General features: G+C 35.1%; 1 protein-coding gene and 1 long non-coding RNA gene across 6 annotated transcripts; one reads left to right on the plus strand and one right to left on the minus strand.

Moving 5' to 3' along the window:
- Positions 1–71: 71 nt before the first annotated feature.
- On the plus strand, positions 72–13,404 carry gltpb (glycolipid transfer protein b). The gene is made up of 5 exons (XM_052566623.1): positions 72–459; positions 10,833–10,891; positions 11,012–11,145; positions 11,557–11,707; positions 11,936–13,404. Exons 1-5 carry the CDS (start codon positions 354–356, stop codon positions 12,116–12,118), a joined length of 633 nt encoding a protein of 210 aa, XP_052422583.1. The 5' UTR covers positions 72–353; the 3' UTR covers positions 12,119–13,404.
- Positions 821–9,586, minus strand: LOC127965909 (uncharacterized). 5 transcript variants are annotated; one of them, XR_008155506.1, is made up of 8 exons: positions 9,353–9,586; positions 8,919–9,026; positions 8,769–8,819; positions 8,342–8,512; positions 8,073–8,198; positions 4,451–4,648; positions 3,027–3,107; positions 821–1,738 (listed from the first exon to the last, which is right to left on the minus strand). It is a non-coding gene; the product is annotated as an uncharacterized LOC127965909 (long non-coding RNA). The 5 variants fall into 5 exon arrangements; XR_008155507.1 differs by lacking the exon at positions 8,919–9,026 and having other exon boundaries at positions 9,353–9,581; XR_008155503.1 differs by lacking the exon at positions 8,769–8,819 and having other exon boundaries at positions 9,353–9,526.
- Positions 13,405–15,220: the final 1,816 nt, after the last annotated feature.

Below are 15,220 nucleotides of genomic sequence, written 5' to 3' on the forward strand. Positions count from 1 at the left end.
GTTTAATGCATGTCCATTGTTATTGGTGTTAAATAATTCAACTTTCCCGAATTCCATACTGTGGTATGACATCCAAACTTAAACTGCTGTCTGTTTGTCACAAGTGTTATATGTAAGTAACTGTAATTGTTTAAAAGTCTAAAGCTTTCCAGGAAGGGTAGCCTATTTAAAATGCTGGCATGATTTATTAACGTGGCCTCAATGAACTCATTCGGTCTTATTTTCTTCAGTCGGTCACTTTGTCAGTGGCTTCACACCTGCTGAATGTTTTTCACGATACTACGGACAAATTACCAACAAAGCGTCGTGCAATTAAAAACAAAACATAGTGTTTTCAAACATTTGCATTTTAGATGATGGCACTTTTGCTGGATCAGCAGTTTGCGCCGCTGCCCGACACCAACGAGATCGCTACGAAAACATTTCTAGAGTCTGTTTCTCATCTGCCACCTTTTTTCGGTAAGTCGTAGTTCACTTTTATGTGTGATTTCAAAAAGTATGCTTGGTTTAACTCATAAGACCTGATTAAGGTCTATAGATTAAACCCAGACAGCACACATACGTTGTGCCGATGTCGAGCCGATGTACAAAATTCCATCGGGACGATATCGCTCAGGGAGCGTTTGCTAATAGGCAAGATGTCTCGGCGACGTCGGCCTCTGATCGGAAATGCTCTCCGGCCGATGCTGAGACGATACATCCCGGCCGCTCTGCGTGGACGCGGTTCACCGGCGTTTTGCTCATCGTTACGGACCACCCGCGGCTACCGCCGCTGGTTTATAATAAAACAATACACACCACTCTCAAGAACCGATGCAACTTTATTAATATTTTCATTTATTTCCTATTACATGTACAAATACATTAACATTTACCAGATGCTTTGATCAAAAGTGGATAATTCGGGATTATTTGTAGTCTTTTGAACATTAACCATGATTATACTACAGCTTTTGCAGTAAAACCATAGAAAAAACAAAATCAACCATAGTTTTACTACAATCACCATGATTTTACTACAGCTTTTGCAGTAAACCCATAGTAAAAACAAAAATAACCATTACTACAGTACTTGCATGGTTAAATGTTGTATGAGTATAGCACCTTTTGACAATACTTATTTCAAAGTAGGTTTACAGGAAATGCATGTTTCAAGGTTACAGTTTAAAAAGCCAGAGATGACTGAGACTCACTGGGAAGACCATCTAGTTCATAATAAAAAGTCATGTGTTCAGTGCTGTCAGCATCGCATGCGAACTTTATGCCAAGAACTTTTTAAAAAGAGTTACATAAACACAAAATAAAACCAGGCAAACAATACTAATTAAGCAATTAAAATGTTTTAAATTGCATGATAAAAGTTCAAAAATATTTTCTGATAAAATCTTACTAAACAAGTCTCTAGTTTTGTATTCAGTTAACATTAACATTATCTTTCAACATTTTTAAAGTGATGCTTACAAATAAAAGGGGACATGTAGGTCCACAACTCAGAGAGTAAATATTGTTCATTTACAGATAGAAGAGACGTTACAATAAAGCAGTTTGAAAATCATCAAATTTACCCTTATAGGCAAAATAAGGATAATATTTGTTTTGTGTGTCCAATGTTTTGTGTGTTCATGCACAGTTGTCGTCTGTAGTCTTTGTGAGCGTTGGTGTCATCTGAAGTCTTCACGAGTGAGTTTGGATTCAGTCTGGAGCTGCTGTAATCTCTAGAAACCTTGGGATGGCCATCCTGAGATAGAAACAGGAAATAAAAAGGAGAAAGTTTAGAATAGCTGCTGCTGTTCATATTATTTCAGACAAAATATTATTTATTTAATCACATATAACTGGAGTGCATGGTTATTAGATGTGTTGTGTGAATACTAAACTATGTATTTTAATTTAATTTAAACAACAAAAAAAAAGTGTGTCCGAGCCCCAAATATTATTTGGAAGGCTATTTTCAAAGTAAAATACCAATAGGTTTTGCTTCCTTTAGTGGACTTTGATAAATTCTTGGTGTTAGAATTAAGTGACCTCACTACAGGCCATGCACCATAGATGCTGCTGCCTCAATTTGAGCTTATTTTGCTGTATACATATATATATATATATATATATATATATCTGATTTAATCACAAGTAGGTTTAATAAACGCACATCCACTTCCAAGTCACCAATCAATAAACAAAAATCGACACACTGCCACTAATGCTCTCAAAAATCAGTTTATTGATGAAGTGTTTCACGTGATCACTGTAAATGTAATATTTGTGGAACAGGCATCTCTTTAGAATGGAATATACATTTCAGTAGGTGGAACATTATATTTGTAATTTATACTACCGTTGAAAGTTTGGGGTCAGTACGATTTTCTTTTTACGTCTTTGAGAAAAGTCTCTTCTGCTCACCAAGGCTGCCTTTATTTGATCAAAAGCAAGTAAAAAAACTGTAATATTGTGAAATATTACAATTTAACAACAGTTTTCTACGTGAATATATTGTGAAATGTAATTTATTTCTGTGATCTAAGCTAATTTTTATTACTCCAGTCTTCAGTGTCACATGATCCTTCAGAAATCATTCTGATTTGCTGCTCAATAAACATTTTCAATTATTATCACTGTCTTATCAATTATCAAAAGTTAAAACAGACATTTCTGTTTCAAACACTGTACTGTTTTAAAACTTTATTCATCAAAGAATCCTGAAAAAAATGAAGGAACACAGCGGTTTTCAACACTGATAATAGTCAGAAATGTTTCTTCAGAAGCAAATCAGAATATAAGAATGATTTCTGAAGATCATGTGACACTGAAGACAGGAGTAATGATGCTGAAAATACAGCTTTACCATCACAGGAATAAATGACTTCTCTAAATATATTCAAATAGAAAACTATTATTTTAAATTGTAGTGAACTGTTTTCATTTCATATATTAAACTGTGGTTGCCATAAAAGACTTTCAAAAACACAAAAAAAAACATACCTTCCCAAACTTATGATACAGTTGTGCATGTTCAAGTTTGTACTTACTAGTCCTGCAGTTTATAGCATCTTGGAGATGTTGTCTGACAGCAGCGGTGGGCCGTCAGGGTGAGCAGGGCTCTGCTGGCCCTATAAAAAACAAAATTGTGTGAAAAAAGCTTTTAAAGACTATTTAGTTATCATTTACATTTGTGTAATGTTCACAAATTGCTTGTGATTAGTTTAGTTGAGGTTGACCTGGAATATCCTACACATATGCCACATAGTTCATTCCTGAAGCAAACTTATGTCCGTTTGGTGATTAAATAAACATTTTTAGAACGCTGCTTGAATTGAATGTGACGCATCCGGTGTGTGTGATAACTGTGACTTCTCAAAGACGCTGCACATGATTAGATAATCATGCACTGTTCTAAAATAGCAGCAAATAAAATGTGATGCGTTCGGTGTGTAGGCTTGGGTATCGTTTGAATTTTATCGATTCCAATTCCGATTCTGCTTATCGATTCCTAGTTTCGATTCCAATAATGTAAAAAATCCAATATAAAAAAATTAAGTCAAACATTTAGATGTCAAACATGTTTCTGTCTTTTTACAAAGCATTCTGTTACAGCTGAATAACATGAGCAAAAATCAGCAGCTTACAAAACACTGCAAGAGGAATTTTGCTTGTGCTTAAAAAAAAAAAATGCCATAGCAAAAACAATTAATTAATAAAAATATTAAAGTGTTAAAGACAAGTAACCAGTCAGTAGTAAGATATGAACAAACAAATCAATTAGCAATATCCTAAATACAACTAAACAACATTTCAGGTACAGAAACTGTAATTAAAAGTTTAAAAACACTGCATAGTTTTCTTTTTATAAATAAAATAAAGATTAATCAATTAAAGTTATTAAACATATTCAGTCGAGATCAGTGAATGATTTTCTTTTGTTTCTTTTGTTCTTTGATTAACATTAATGACAGACAGCGTGTTTATTAGGCTGTTGTCTCTTTAAACAAAAATACTGTACGTGTGTGTTTTCTTTCTCATCTGTTTACATTCATGTAAGACAAAAACGTTTGTGTTTATGATGATATACTGATGTAGTTTTCTGTATATTGGTCGACAAATATGAAAGAAGTCAGTTTCGGCTCGGAACAACCTTTTCTACAGTTGAAATACATGGAATGGTTCGAGAACGGACACAAACCCGGGAACCCGCAGCGCGACCGCAGACCGCTGCTCTCATTCAGTATCCATTTTGTTCAGTATTCATTTTAAAAACTATTGGTTTATAAATCGGTATCGGCCAGTGTGGTCCAAACTAGCTCCACTATCGGTTGATCTCTAGTGGATAATACTGTGGTGCTGTGTGGATGTCCAGAAAAAAAAAGACCAAATCAATACCGGTGGCTACTGGTGATACATTGAGGTCTAATGAAGCGAAATGATCGGTATTTAGGAGAAAATGAACACTACTTACAACAGTATTACCTTTAATCCATAGCCTGGGCAACCAGCTGTCAGCACGTTCACAACTGTCTATAGAAAGTGTCTTCTCTGTCGCATGACAACAGATGCACGGGCGAGATACTGGAGCTGATGACGCTGTTTCCGGCGCAGCATCGTGATGTCTATCAGCCATCGGCGATGGACGATGGCATCATCAATCAGGCCAACCCTAACCAGGATGACATAATTAAACAATTGTACACAACTGTTGTACACAGTTTTTATAATTTATTAGCGAAACAAATGCACAGCTTCCACCAATAAAAAAAAATAGTTAAAGCAAGAGTACAGCACCAACTACTGTTACCCGGATGAGCATGTGTTATTACATTTTACAGGTTTTTATCCAGGGATAACATGCATCGGAATGTCGCAACTGACCAATCAGAATCAAGTACCCACAGAGCCATGTAGTAAAAGTAATTAGCTAATGATAAACTAATCATTTACAAAACATGACTATGTGTTCATAGATGATTAATAAGTGATGTTAATATTTTTATCTATGTTCTGTAGATTAAGTTATAAATAACTTACAAAGCTTTCTCACAATCTAAAGTGTAAACTACTCATCAGTTGTAAATGTAAACTTTCCGGTTACAGGTTGGTTGATTGTGTGTGTGTGTGTGTGTATATGTATATATATATATATATATATATATATATATATATATATATATATATATATATGTATATATACATACGCACACACAACTGAAAACCACAAAGTTTGTAGAGCTGAAACAACGAATCGATTTAATCGATTAAAATCGATTATTAAAATAGTTGTCAACTAATTTAGTAATCGATTCGTCGCTAAATAAATTTTATTTGCCATAAGCGGCTCATTTCGTGCATATTTCAAATCTGCGGTGACCAAAGTGTGGCAGTAATGAGCCACCGGAGGTTTTACTCAGCCAGTACAGCAGGTGAAGTAGCGAATAGCCAATAGCTGGCCTCGTTTTATGTCACGTGCTACCCGAACAGCGTCTCTGGAGCATTCAGCGGAAAGTGGGAGTACTTTACTTTGAGCCTTTAAAATGAAGAGTAACCTGTAAACTCTGCACTACTGAACTGTTGAAGTCACATATCGTGTCTTTTGCGTGCTCAAGTTCGTTATTTCCTATGTAGGCGCGCAGTATGCACTCTCATAATGGAAGCGACGCAGTCGCGACACGCACGCGGTCTGGGTCTTCATGGAGAGGGCACGTCATGGAGAGAGCACGTCATGGTTGCTTAGCAAAGGCAGACGCCACAGGGGCGCTTCTGCCCGAGCGCTTTGGAAAGAAGGAGAAACCGGGGCGACTAGCGTTTTCCACGCGTTTTTAGGTGCGATATGTGAACGGCCCCTAAGAATTTTATTTGTGCAGATTCTCCAGTACAAGGTTGTTTGCAAATGTTTAGTCGTAAAAGCTGATAACATTGCTTTTTAACAGTTAACATTTAAAGCTTTACAAACATGTTATGTGATCAGTTTGTCGTTTACCAGTTCATAATTCAGACTTGCAGCCTAATTATGACTGAATGAGAGAGGTAAATGTTTGAGTATATTTAAAATGCCCTTATTTTCTAAGTATTCTCTGCTCTTTTTCACACAGCAGGTTTTTTGTGTGTGTCCCAATTTTTTTTTTTCTGGACAACTTTCTGATGGATTTTACTTTAAACTGTGAGTTCCATTCAGGTTTCATGCCATTGGCACTTTTTTTCGAAGGACTGTTTACAATTTCACAGCATAAGCTATAAAGCTTTTTCCCAGTAAATAATAAAATACAATGCACTGCAATTTTATTCTGTTTTATCCTTATACTTCGTGAAAATATGTTCTCAAAGATTCCTTAAGCTTTGTTTGGGATGTTAAACTACTTTAGGAGCCCTAAGGACAGCCATGGTGAAAACAATATTTGAAATCTCCTTGTGAATTTTGCTAGAGTATGGGTCAGTGTTTTGATTGCAGAAGAGTTATACAAAGGATTACTAACATAATAAAACAACTCCAGGTATATTTTTGATGAGGATATGACAATGCAAAATGGTTAAAATCTCTTAAAAATCTATGCTGAATGATAAAGACCCTTTATTAATAATTTACTTGGGGAAAAAATTGAAAAAACTAAAATATAAGTACATAAACCGATTAATCGTAAAAATAATCGACAGATTAATCGATTATCAAAATAATCGTTAGTTGCAGCCCTAAAAGTTTGTAAAACATTTACAACTGATGAGTAGTTTACATCTTAGATTGGGGGGGTGCAAAAAGCTTTGTAAATGATTTATACTGTTTATTGAGATAATAGTACAATGTTGACATTTCAATGATTTATAAGTGATTCATAATATATTAACTAGTAAGTATATTAAAAATTAAGGATCTGTTTGATTTTTTTCGTGATTTTATTTTTTTTAAGATTGCTTATGAAAGATGTTTAAATCATAGCATATTACTTAATCATTAGTGAATGTATATTCATGTCACTTGTAAATTATTTATAACTTAATCTACAGAACATAGATAAAAATATTAACATCATTTATTTCTATGAACACAGTCATGTTTTGTAAATAATTAGTTAATCATAATCTAATTACTTGTAAATGACTTTTAAAATGAATTTACAAAAAGTACACAAATTATTAGTATATCACTTATTAGGCACTTATGAATGTTTTGTATATGATTAGTTCATCATTAACTACTCACTTAAAAGTGACTTACAACTGAACTTTATTATAAATTGTTACCAAAAAGTCACCCACACCTTGGAAGACCTGAGGGAAAGTAAATTAACAGCAAATTTTCATTTTGGGGTGAACTATCCCTTTAACCCACACTAATCTAGCCTACTGCTGAAGTTGTTGATCAGCCCCGTCATTGTTGTTGAGAGCCTGTGTGGGGCATAATATGTGCATTAAGGGGCGGTCACACTGCACTTTTCGTTCCACTGACTTCCATTCATACGCATGCGAATGCGTCAGACCGGAAACCCAGGCTCATGCGAAAATTTTCGCATTTCGCTGCATTCGAAAGTTCAAGTTTGGTGAACTTTGACCTGCGAATTCGCATCACGTGAAGTCGTGGGACCAGTAGATGAATGATATGTCACTGCGTGACCTCTCTGTACAGAAATTAAAAAATGAAGTGCTAATTTTAGCCGTAGCGCAGCATCCTATTTTATATAATACATATTTAAAAGATAATTAAAAAAGAAGCTGCATGGTTCGCAGTGTCAATGGAAACAGGAACAGATGGCACATTTGAATGAGGACACGTTCTATATTTTTTTATTGTTTAGTGTGTATATTTATAGAGAGAGAGAGATAACAGAGTGCAATATAATAAGACGCTTTCGACGCCATCGCCAAAGACACAGTAAAAGCACAGATTAACCCATGTTGTGATAAGGGGAAACCGTTATATCTTGCTCCCGCCCATATTCGCAGCGGCGTCCGAAATAATTTTGCACGTTCAAAGGCTAGTGTGACCGCACCTTTACACATACGGCTGAGTTAGCTGTAACAGAGATGTGTAAGATGTGTACAGGTATCTAACAGTTGTTTACTGAAGGCCCTGACTGAAACCCCACGGTACTTACTGTCTGACAGCAGGTTCACTCAGACTCTGCTCATCATCACTGAAGAATCCAGGAACAAAACAAGCCATCTGACACAGAGTCAACAATATTTACTCTGCAGTTCCAGGTTCATTAGAAGGAAACAAGCTAGAGTAGAGGTGAAATGGAGATAAAAGACAGAATAATATATAACAATTATAATAACATGTAATATACATATTCTACTACTAAAAATATAATCTTAAAATAACACAATCTATATTTTTAGTTTTAGGTTGAGTGTGACTTACGTTATGATGTCAGGGACTTCTTAAAATTGGTGAAATGTATTCTGAAAAAGGCATATTCATGTTTTTCATGAGCTTCTTCAGGTCACCTGTATTTCTAAGTCAGAATCTCCCTTCAGAAATGTTGAAATCTTGGAGCTTCACTTCTGTTCTGTAGAGTTTCTTTCTGTCCTCCTGAAATCACAGAACAATTTGTATTAATATCTGTTTATCATGAAATATCGAAACTAATGTGAACTTGATTTCAGCCGATTACACTCTCACTGTAAGTGACGTCATCGATTCAGTAAATCAGCCTTTTCCAATAACATACTGACAAATCACCAGCAGAACATTCAAAGTGCCATCAAAATATCTCATACACACACGAAGATTTGATTAAAAGCCCAGAGTTTCATCAACAAGAGCTCAATCTATATAGTTAGCCTACCTGAAAACTGCTAAGATGCTAACGGACTTTTTCGAAGAAACTAAACCGTTTCTATAAAATAAATTTAATTGAAACATGTCAATAACAAGCAAGAAACGTGTCAGGAACATTTGTATGTAATATTTGTGTGATTTTAGCGACTAAACTTACCCAAAACAGTGTAAACTGCAGCGAGAGACGGAGATTACTGCTTGCCAGTAACGGTTTTTGTGTTGACGCCCCGTTTCCATGGCAACTCTGCTCCCCGCTCGCACAGGACTCAACGCACACACAGCATTTAAACAAACAAACATCTAGAGTTAAAGCATTACATTTATAAAGTACAGTCTCATTCAATAATTAATTTAAAAATCATTTTGTTTTAATCAAATCGAAGATTTGATTAAAAGCCCAGAGTTTCATCAACAAGAGCTCAATCTATATAGTTAGCCTATCTGAAAACTGCTAAAATGATAACGGACTTTTCCGAAGACACTAAACCGTTTCTATAAAATAAATTTAATTGAAACATGTCAATAACAAGCAAGAAACGTGTCAGGGACATTTGTATGTAATATTTGTGTGGTTTTAGCGACTAAACTTACCCAAAACAGTGTAAACTGCAGCGAGAGACGGAGATTACTGCTTGCCAGTAACGGTTTTTGTGTTGATGCCCCGTTTCCATGGCAACTCTGCTCCCCGCTCGCGCAGGACTCAACACACACACAGCATTTACACAAACAAACATCTAGAGTTAAAGCATTACATTTATGCAGTCTCATTCAATAATAAATTTAAAAATCATTTTGTAGTTCAGAAGCAACAGCAACAATAGCTCACCATATTATTTCACCGGATTATTTCTGGAAGCATGTAAAAGAGTGAAAAACACGGTGATAAAGCAGTCAGGACTTCTCTTTAATAACCCGCTTTTACATTTTCCCTCCGAGAAACTTCTGAAAACGCATTAAGGCGTTAACATTAATGTTAAAAAAAATCGCTACCGTGACCGTTGGCTCAACAAGTTAACGGTAACATTTGAAAATGAGCCAGACTCTTCAGCTGCCCATAGACTGTATAAAACACACCGTGTGCCTTACTAGTACTTTTTCAGTGTCACAGAATTAACAAAGTAGTATTTTTTGTCTAATTGAGCTGAAGTGAAATCGTAACGTTACCTCAGAGCCACAGATGTCGCTGGGATTATCCTCTTCTCTCTCTCTGGGTGGCTAAAAGAGACGAATAATGGGCACGCACGCGCACACAGATAAGCGCGGCATCGGCCCGCGGTCGTGAACCAACTCAGGGCCGACGATTGATGAGCTGGAGAACAGAGCACTGACCAAATTATATCGGCCTCCGCCAGGCCGATGTTTTATAGATGTTTTAGGTATAGAGGCCGACGTTTCGATATTGGGCCGACGTCGGCCAGACGTACATGTGCTGTCTGGGAATAAAATAATTTTAAATGAAAACAATGGACAGGAAGCAGCAGTGAAAGCGTTTAGTACAGCATATGTTTCTCTCCATGCCTTTCAAGTTTTGCATTTATATTGGACGTCTGTAAAAATTAATTATCTAAACCTGTGTAATAAACAACAATGAGTCATTAAATATTGAGTGATCAGAACGGATACCGTTCTCAGGAGTTAATGGATGGTTTGTAATACGTCCTTGAACCACACGGCGGCGCCAAAGACCATCGCGCTGCCATCACAGTGCGTTAACCTGGGCAAAATATCCCAGGTTCGTATTTAAAATGTGGGTACAAAAATGTTGCTTTACTTAATTATTGTTATTTAACGTTTGGTGTCTTTCAAAGTATTTTATTCAAGGCTTGTCTAGTTATAGTTTTAGTGTAGTAATGTTAGTTTAGTTTAATTTTAGTATTACTGGGTGAAGAGTTTGCCAGATGGCTAAAACTCAGTTTTTTTTTCAATTTTTTTGCTAAATAATTTAGAAAGATTTTTTAAAGATCTAGTTATTTCTAAATATGTTTTGATTTTTTTCTTTTCCAATACATTCTTTCAAGTAAAACTCTTTAAAACTAATTTAAAAAAAATGTTTCATGAATTTCTTTTTCAGATTGCCTTGGTTCAAAGGTTTTTGCACCGATTAAGGCTGACATAAATGGAAACATCACAGTAAGTCTGAGAGCTAAGTCATTTATTAGGCTATATATATATATATATATATATAACTTATAAGAAATTCCTTTGAAAATGTATTGAAGCCTTTTCTGAACTCCTCCCAATTCTCACAAGAAAATTAAAGCTGTCTATGACTCCGATCCAGTGAAGTATGAGACTCTTCAACAGATTCTGTTAATCGAGAAAAGCACCTATGGCTCAGAGTGGCCTAAAGTTGGAGCCACATTGGCACTTATGTGGTTAAAGAGGTAATTTCTTCACCAAATCACACTTTCTACATGTCTTTTGTACAAAATATAACAGCCACAATCACAGTTTTTAGGTATAGGTATGTTTCTCCATGTCCATATATTTAAAATAGTATAAAATGCTTACAACAAATGGCGTTAATAGAAACTAGAACTGCACAATCACATTTTTAGTAAAGATCATGAAAAAAAAAAATCATGACTAGATGTTGCTTATGTTTATTTATAAAATGCAATCAAGAGTACTACAAATAGTAGGCTAAGTATGCAAATGAAAATTGATATATAAAGGGAAGCATTGGGTAATCATGAGTCATCATTAAGGAACCAGATATTGTAAACTGTTATTTGTGCATATTTTTTATATTATGTATGGTTTATGATTTTCACCAATGTTGTTTTTTTCCGTAGAGGCCTGCGGTTCATTCAGATCTTACTGCAAAGTCTAGCAGATGGGGAAAGAGATGAGCAAAATCCCAATCTTATTCGCATGAATATCACTAAAGCCTATGACCAAGCCCTCAAGAAGTACCACGGCTGGATTGTCCAGAAGGTTTTCAAGGTGAGTGTTTCCTGTGATTTTGTAGGCATGACACTGTGGGCATGTCGATTTGTTTTGCATGTTATGAGGCCTTTAATAGTTTTGTAGGTTATGTTGTTAATATTTTGTCTATTCTTTGTATAAATTATATTGCAAGCATTTAAATAAATTCATAAGCATTTATTTTATTTAACTTTTTTTTTTTTTGAGACCGTGATTGCTCACCCATTTTGTTTGGTTCTGCTGCAGGCTGCACTATTCGCTGCACCATGCCGGTCGGATTTCCTCAAAGCTTTATCCAAGGATCAAGAAGTTGCAGAGGAGGACTGTTTAGCAAAAATCTGTCAGTTCTTGATAAACTTCACTACAACTGTAGATGCCATTTATGAAATGTATTCCATAATGAATGCTGAACTGGACTACTTAGTTTGAAACATCCAACAAAAGGTCAGTTTCTGAAGCAATCTTTAAGTCTGCGCTGTTTTCATGGGACGTTTAAGAGGGTCTTTAAAAATATGATATCACAGACTCAGTGATGACTAAGAGCTTTTGTCCTTGTCAATGTAGCTTTGATTTTTCTAGTGTTTAGTGTGGATAAGGATGCGCTGTTTCATGAAGGAATGATGCTTTATCTAGATTGTTAAAAAAAAAAACTCTTATTTTCAAATAAGAAATAAGGTTTATGTTTTGCTGTAAAAACCCAGTAGTGTTTTTCTGAGTGTAATAATTATTACACTTATTCAGGAGTCCTCAATTCTAAACCTCAAGATCCACTTTCCTGTAGAGATTAGCTCCAATCTTCAATACACCTCACCTATCTGCAACTTTATAGTAATCCTGAAGACCCAAAGCCCTGGGCTGGACGATATGTCCAAAATTAATATCACAATATATTTCTGAATTTCAGTCGATACAATATAATTCCAATATCGATATGAACACTATTTATCTGAAATGGAATCTTTTTTCTAACATTATAAATGGCTCTATCATCACTTTTGACAAATTTTAAGCATCCTTGTTAAATAAAATCATTAATTTATATTCTATTAACCCCCCCCCCCCAAAAAAACAAACAAACAAATAAACATATATTTACTACAAGATTTTGAATGGAATAGTGTATGTTACAAAAGCTTTTTATTTCAGATAAATGCTGATCTTTGGATTTTTCTATTCATCAAAAATCCTGAAAAAATAAAATACTCAACTGTTTTAAATACTGATAATCAGCAAATCAGCAAACTGTATTACAATGATTTCTGAAGGATCGTTACACTGAAGACTATACTCTGATAGAGTAATGATGCTGAAAATTCAGCTTTGATCACAGAAATTAATTAGATTTTAAAATTAATAGAAATAGAAAGCAATTTTTTAAATGGTAAATGTTTTTCAAAATTTGACTGTTTTTGCTGTAATTTGGATCAAATAAATGCAGACTCGGTGAGCAGAAGAAAATTCCTAAAAATAAACATAAAAAATTGTACTGTTCAAAAACGTTTTACTAGTAGTGTAGGCTGATTATTCTCGTAGATTGAAACAAATGTGCTTCGGCCAGAAAAAAAAAGGGAGGTATGAAAAGTGCTCAGCAACAACAAAATCGGGAAATGTTGCTGGAGATGTACTTATTGAAAATGCAAATTCATTCTCTGCCAGCAGAAGGCACTTTAGAGTGGTAAAACTAATGAGCTAACTAATAAAATAATTGGTAACACTTTAGAATAAGGTTCCATTAGTTAATGTTAGTTAATGTATTAATTAACATGAACAAACAATGAATAATACATTTATTACTGTATTTATTCATCTTCGTTAATGTTAGTTAATGAAAATACAGTTATTCATTGTTAGTTCATGGTAATTCACAGTGCATTAACTAATGTTAACAAGCACAACTTTTGGTTTAAATAATGCATTAGTAAATGTTGAAATTAACATGAACTAAGACTTATAAATGTTGTAGAAGGATTGTTCTTGCTTAGTTCATGTTAACGAAGGTAGTTAACTAACATTAACTAATGGAACCTTATTCTAAAGTGTTACCAAATAATTTTATGGGAAACACTGGTAATGTTTTTCAGAATATTGAAAAAAATGTGTAAAAAAAATTAATATCACCATTTATTGATTTTTTTTTTTTTTATCGCGATACATATTGATTTTGAATTACTGTCCAGCCACACCCTGAACACACTGCATGATTTTTGGATGTCCTAGATGAAGGCATTATGAAACAATTGTGGCTCCTAATCGGTGCTCTTAAGTAATACAGAGAGAGAGGTTCAATGACAGCCATTGTCACAGTCTTGCGACCAAAGATAGCCTATTATACAGAATGATCATTGCACAGTGTTTGCTGCTACGATCCACGTTTACTGACCAACCAATAAAAATGTGAAATCAGTGCGATCATGGCACTAAAACATAAAACTGCTTACCTCAAGCTCTTATTCCTTCCTCTTTCGCTGCTTTTGGGTGTGTTTTGGGCTTTAGTTCAAGTCAAGTCAAGTCAGATAACATTTATTTATATAGCGCTTTTAACAATACAGATTTTGTCAAAGCAGTTTTACAGTATTAAATAGGAAAACGGTGGCAATAATGCAAAAGGACAATAATAAACACTAAATTTTCAGTTAAAAGCAGTCTATCATTGTAATTCAGTGATGAATTAATCATCCAGCTCAGTTCAGTTTAAATAGTATCGGTCCAATTAAGTCAACAATATTGCTGAAAAATAAGTGTCCCCAACTAAGCAAGACAGAGGTGACAGCGGCAAGGAATTATGGTATTTTCAGTGGTTTTGTGGTATTATCAAATTGCCAGAGTTTTGAAAACACAGCGGACGTGAAGAACTATAAGGCAATAAGAGCTTGCTGAGGTGCTAAACCATTCAGGGCTTTATAAGTAATTAGCAAGATTTAAAAATCTATACAGTGTTTGATAGGGAGGCAGTGCAGTGTTGACAGCAGTGTTGAGTACTCGAGACTCGGACTCGGTCTCGGACTCGGTCTCGAGACCGTATTTTAATGGTCTCGGTCTTGTCATGGACTCGTGTGCATTTTGACTCGGTATTGACTCGGACTCGAACATATTAGGAATCGGACTTATGCCCGATTCCACTCGAGTCCCAATCCAAATATTTCGTGATTATTACTGTATGTTAATGTTTATTTAAATTGATGTATGATTGACACATCCAATGACTGGTGATTTTCTTTTCACGTGAGACGTTAGGCCAGCAACACACTGGATGCGTGGCGCAAGCGCCTCAGCTGCGTGGCGTGTCTGTTTTTAATTCGGCTCCCATGTATGGAAGGCCAAGAGGGTCAAATTCACGTGAATTTTAACGCGTCAACAACACGTTAAATACGTGTATTTCACGCGTAAACAACACGTATTTAACGCGTTAAATACGTGTTGTTTACGTGTTAAAAATCAGCGCGTACTTAACGTGTATTTAACGTGTATTTCACGTGTTAAATACACGTGAAGTACACGTGAAGTACGCGTTAAAAATCAGTTTGAACGGGT

This window comes from Carassius gibelio, chromosome B10 (assembly GCF_023724105.1).
Source record: "Carassius gibelio isolate Cgi1373 ecotype wild population from Czech Republic chromosome B10, carGib1.2-hapl.c, whole genome shotgun sequence".
NCBI lineage: Eukaryota > Metazoa > Chordata > Actinopteri > Cypriniformes > Cyprinidae > Carassius > Carassius gibelio.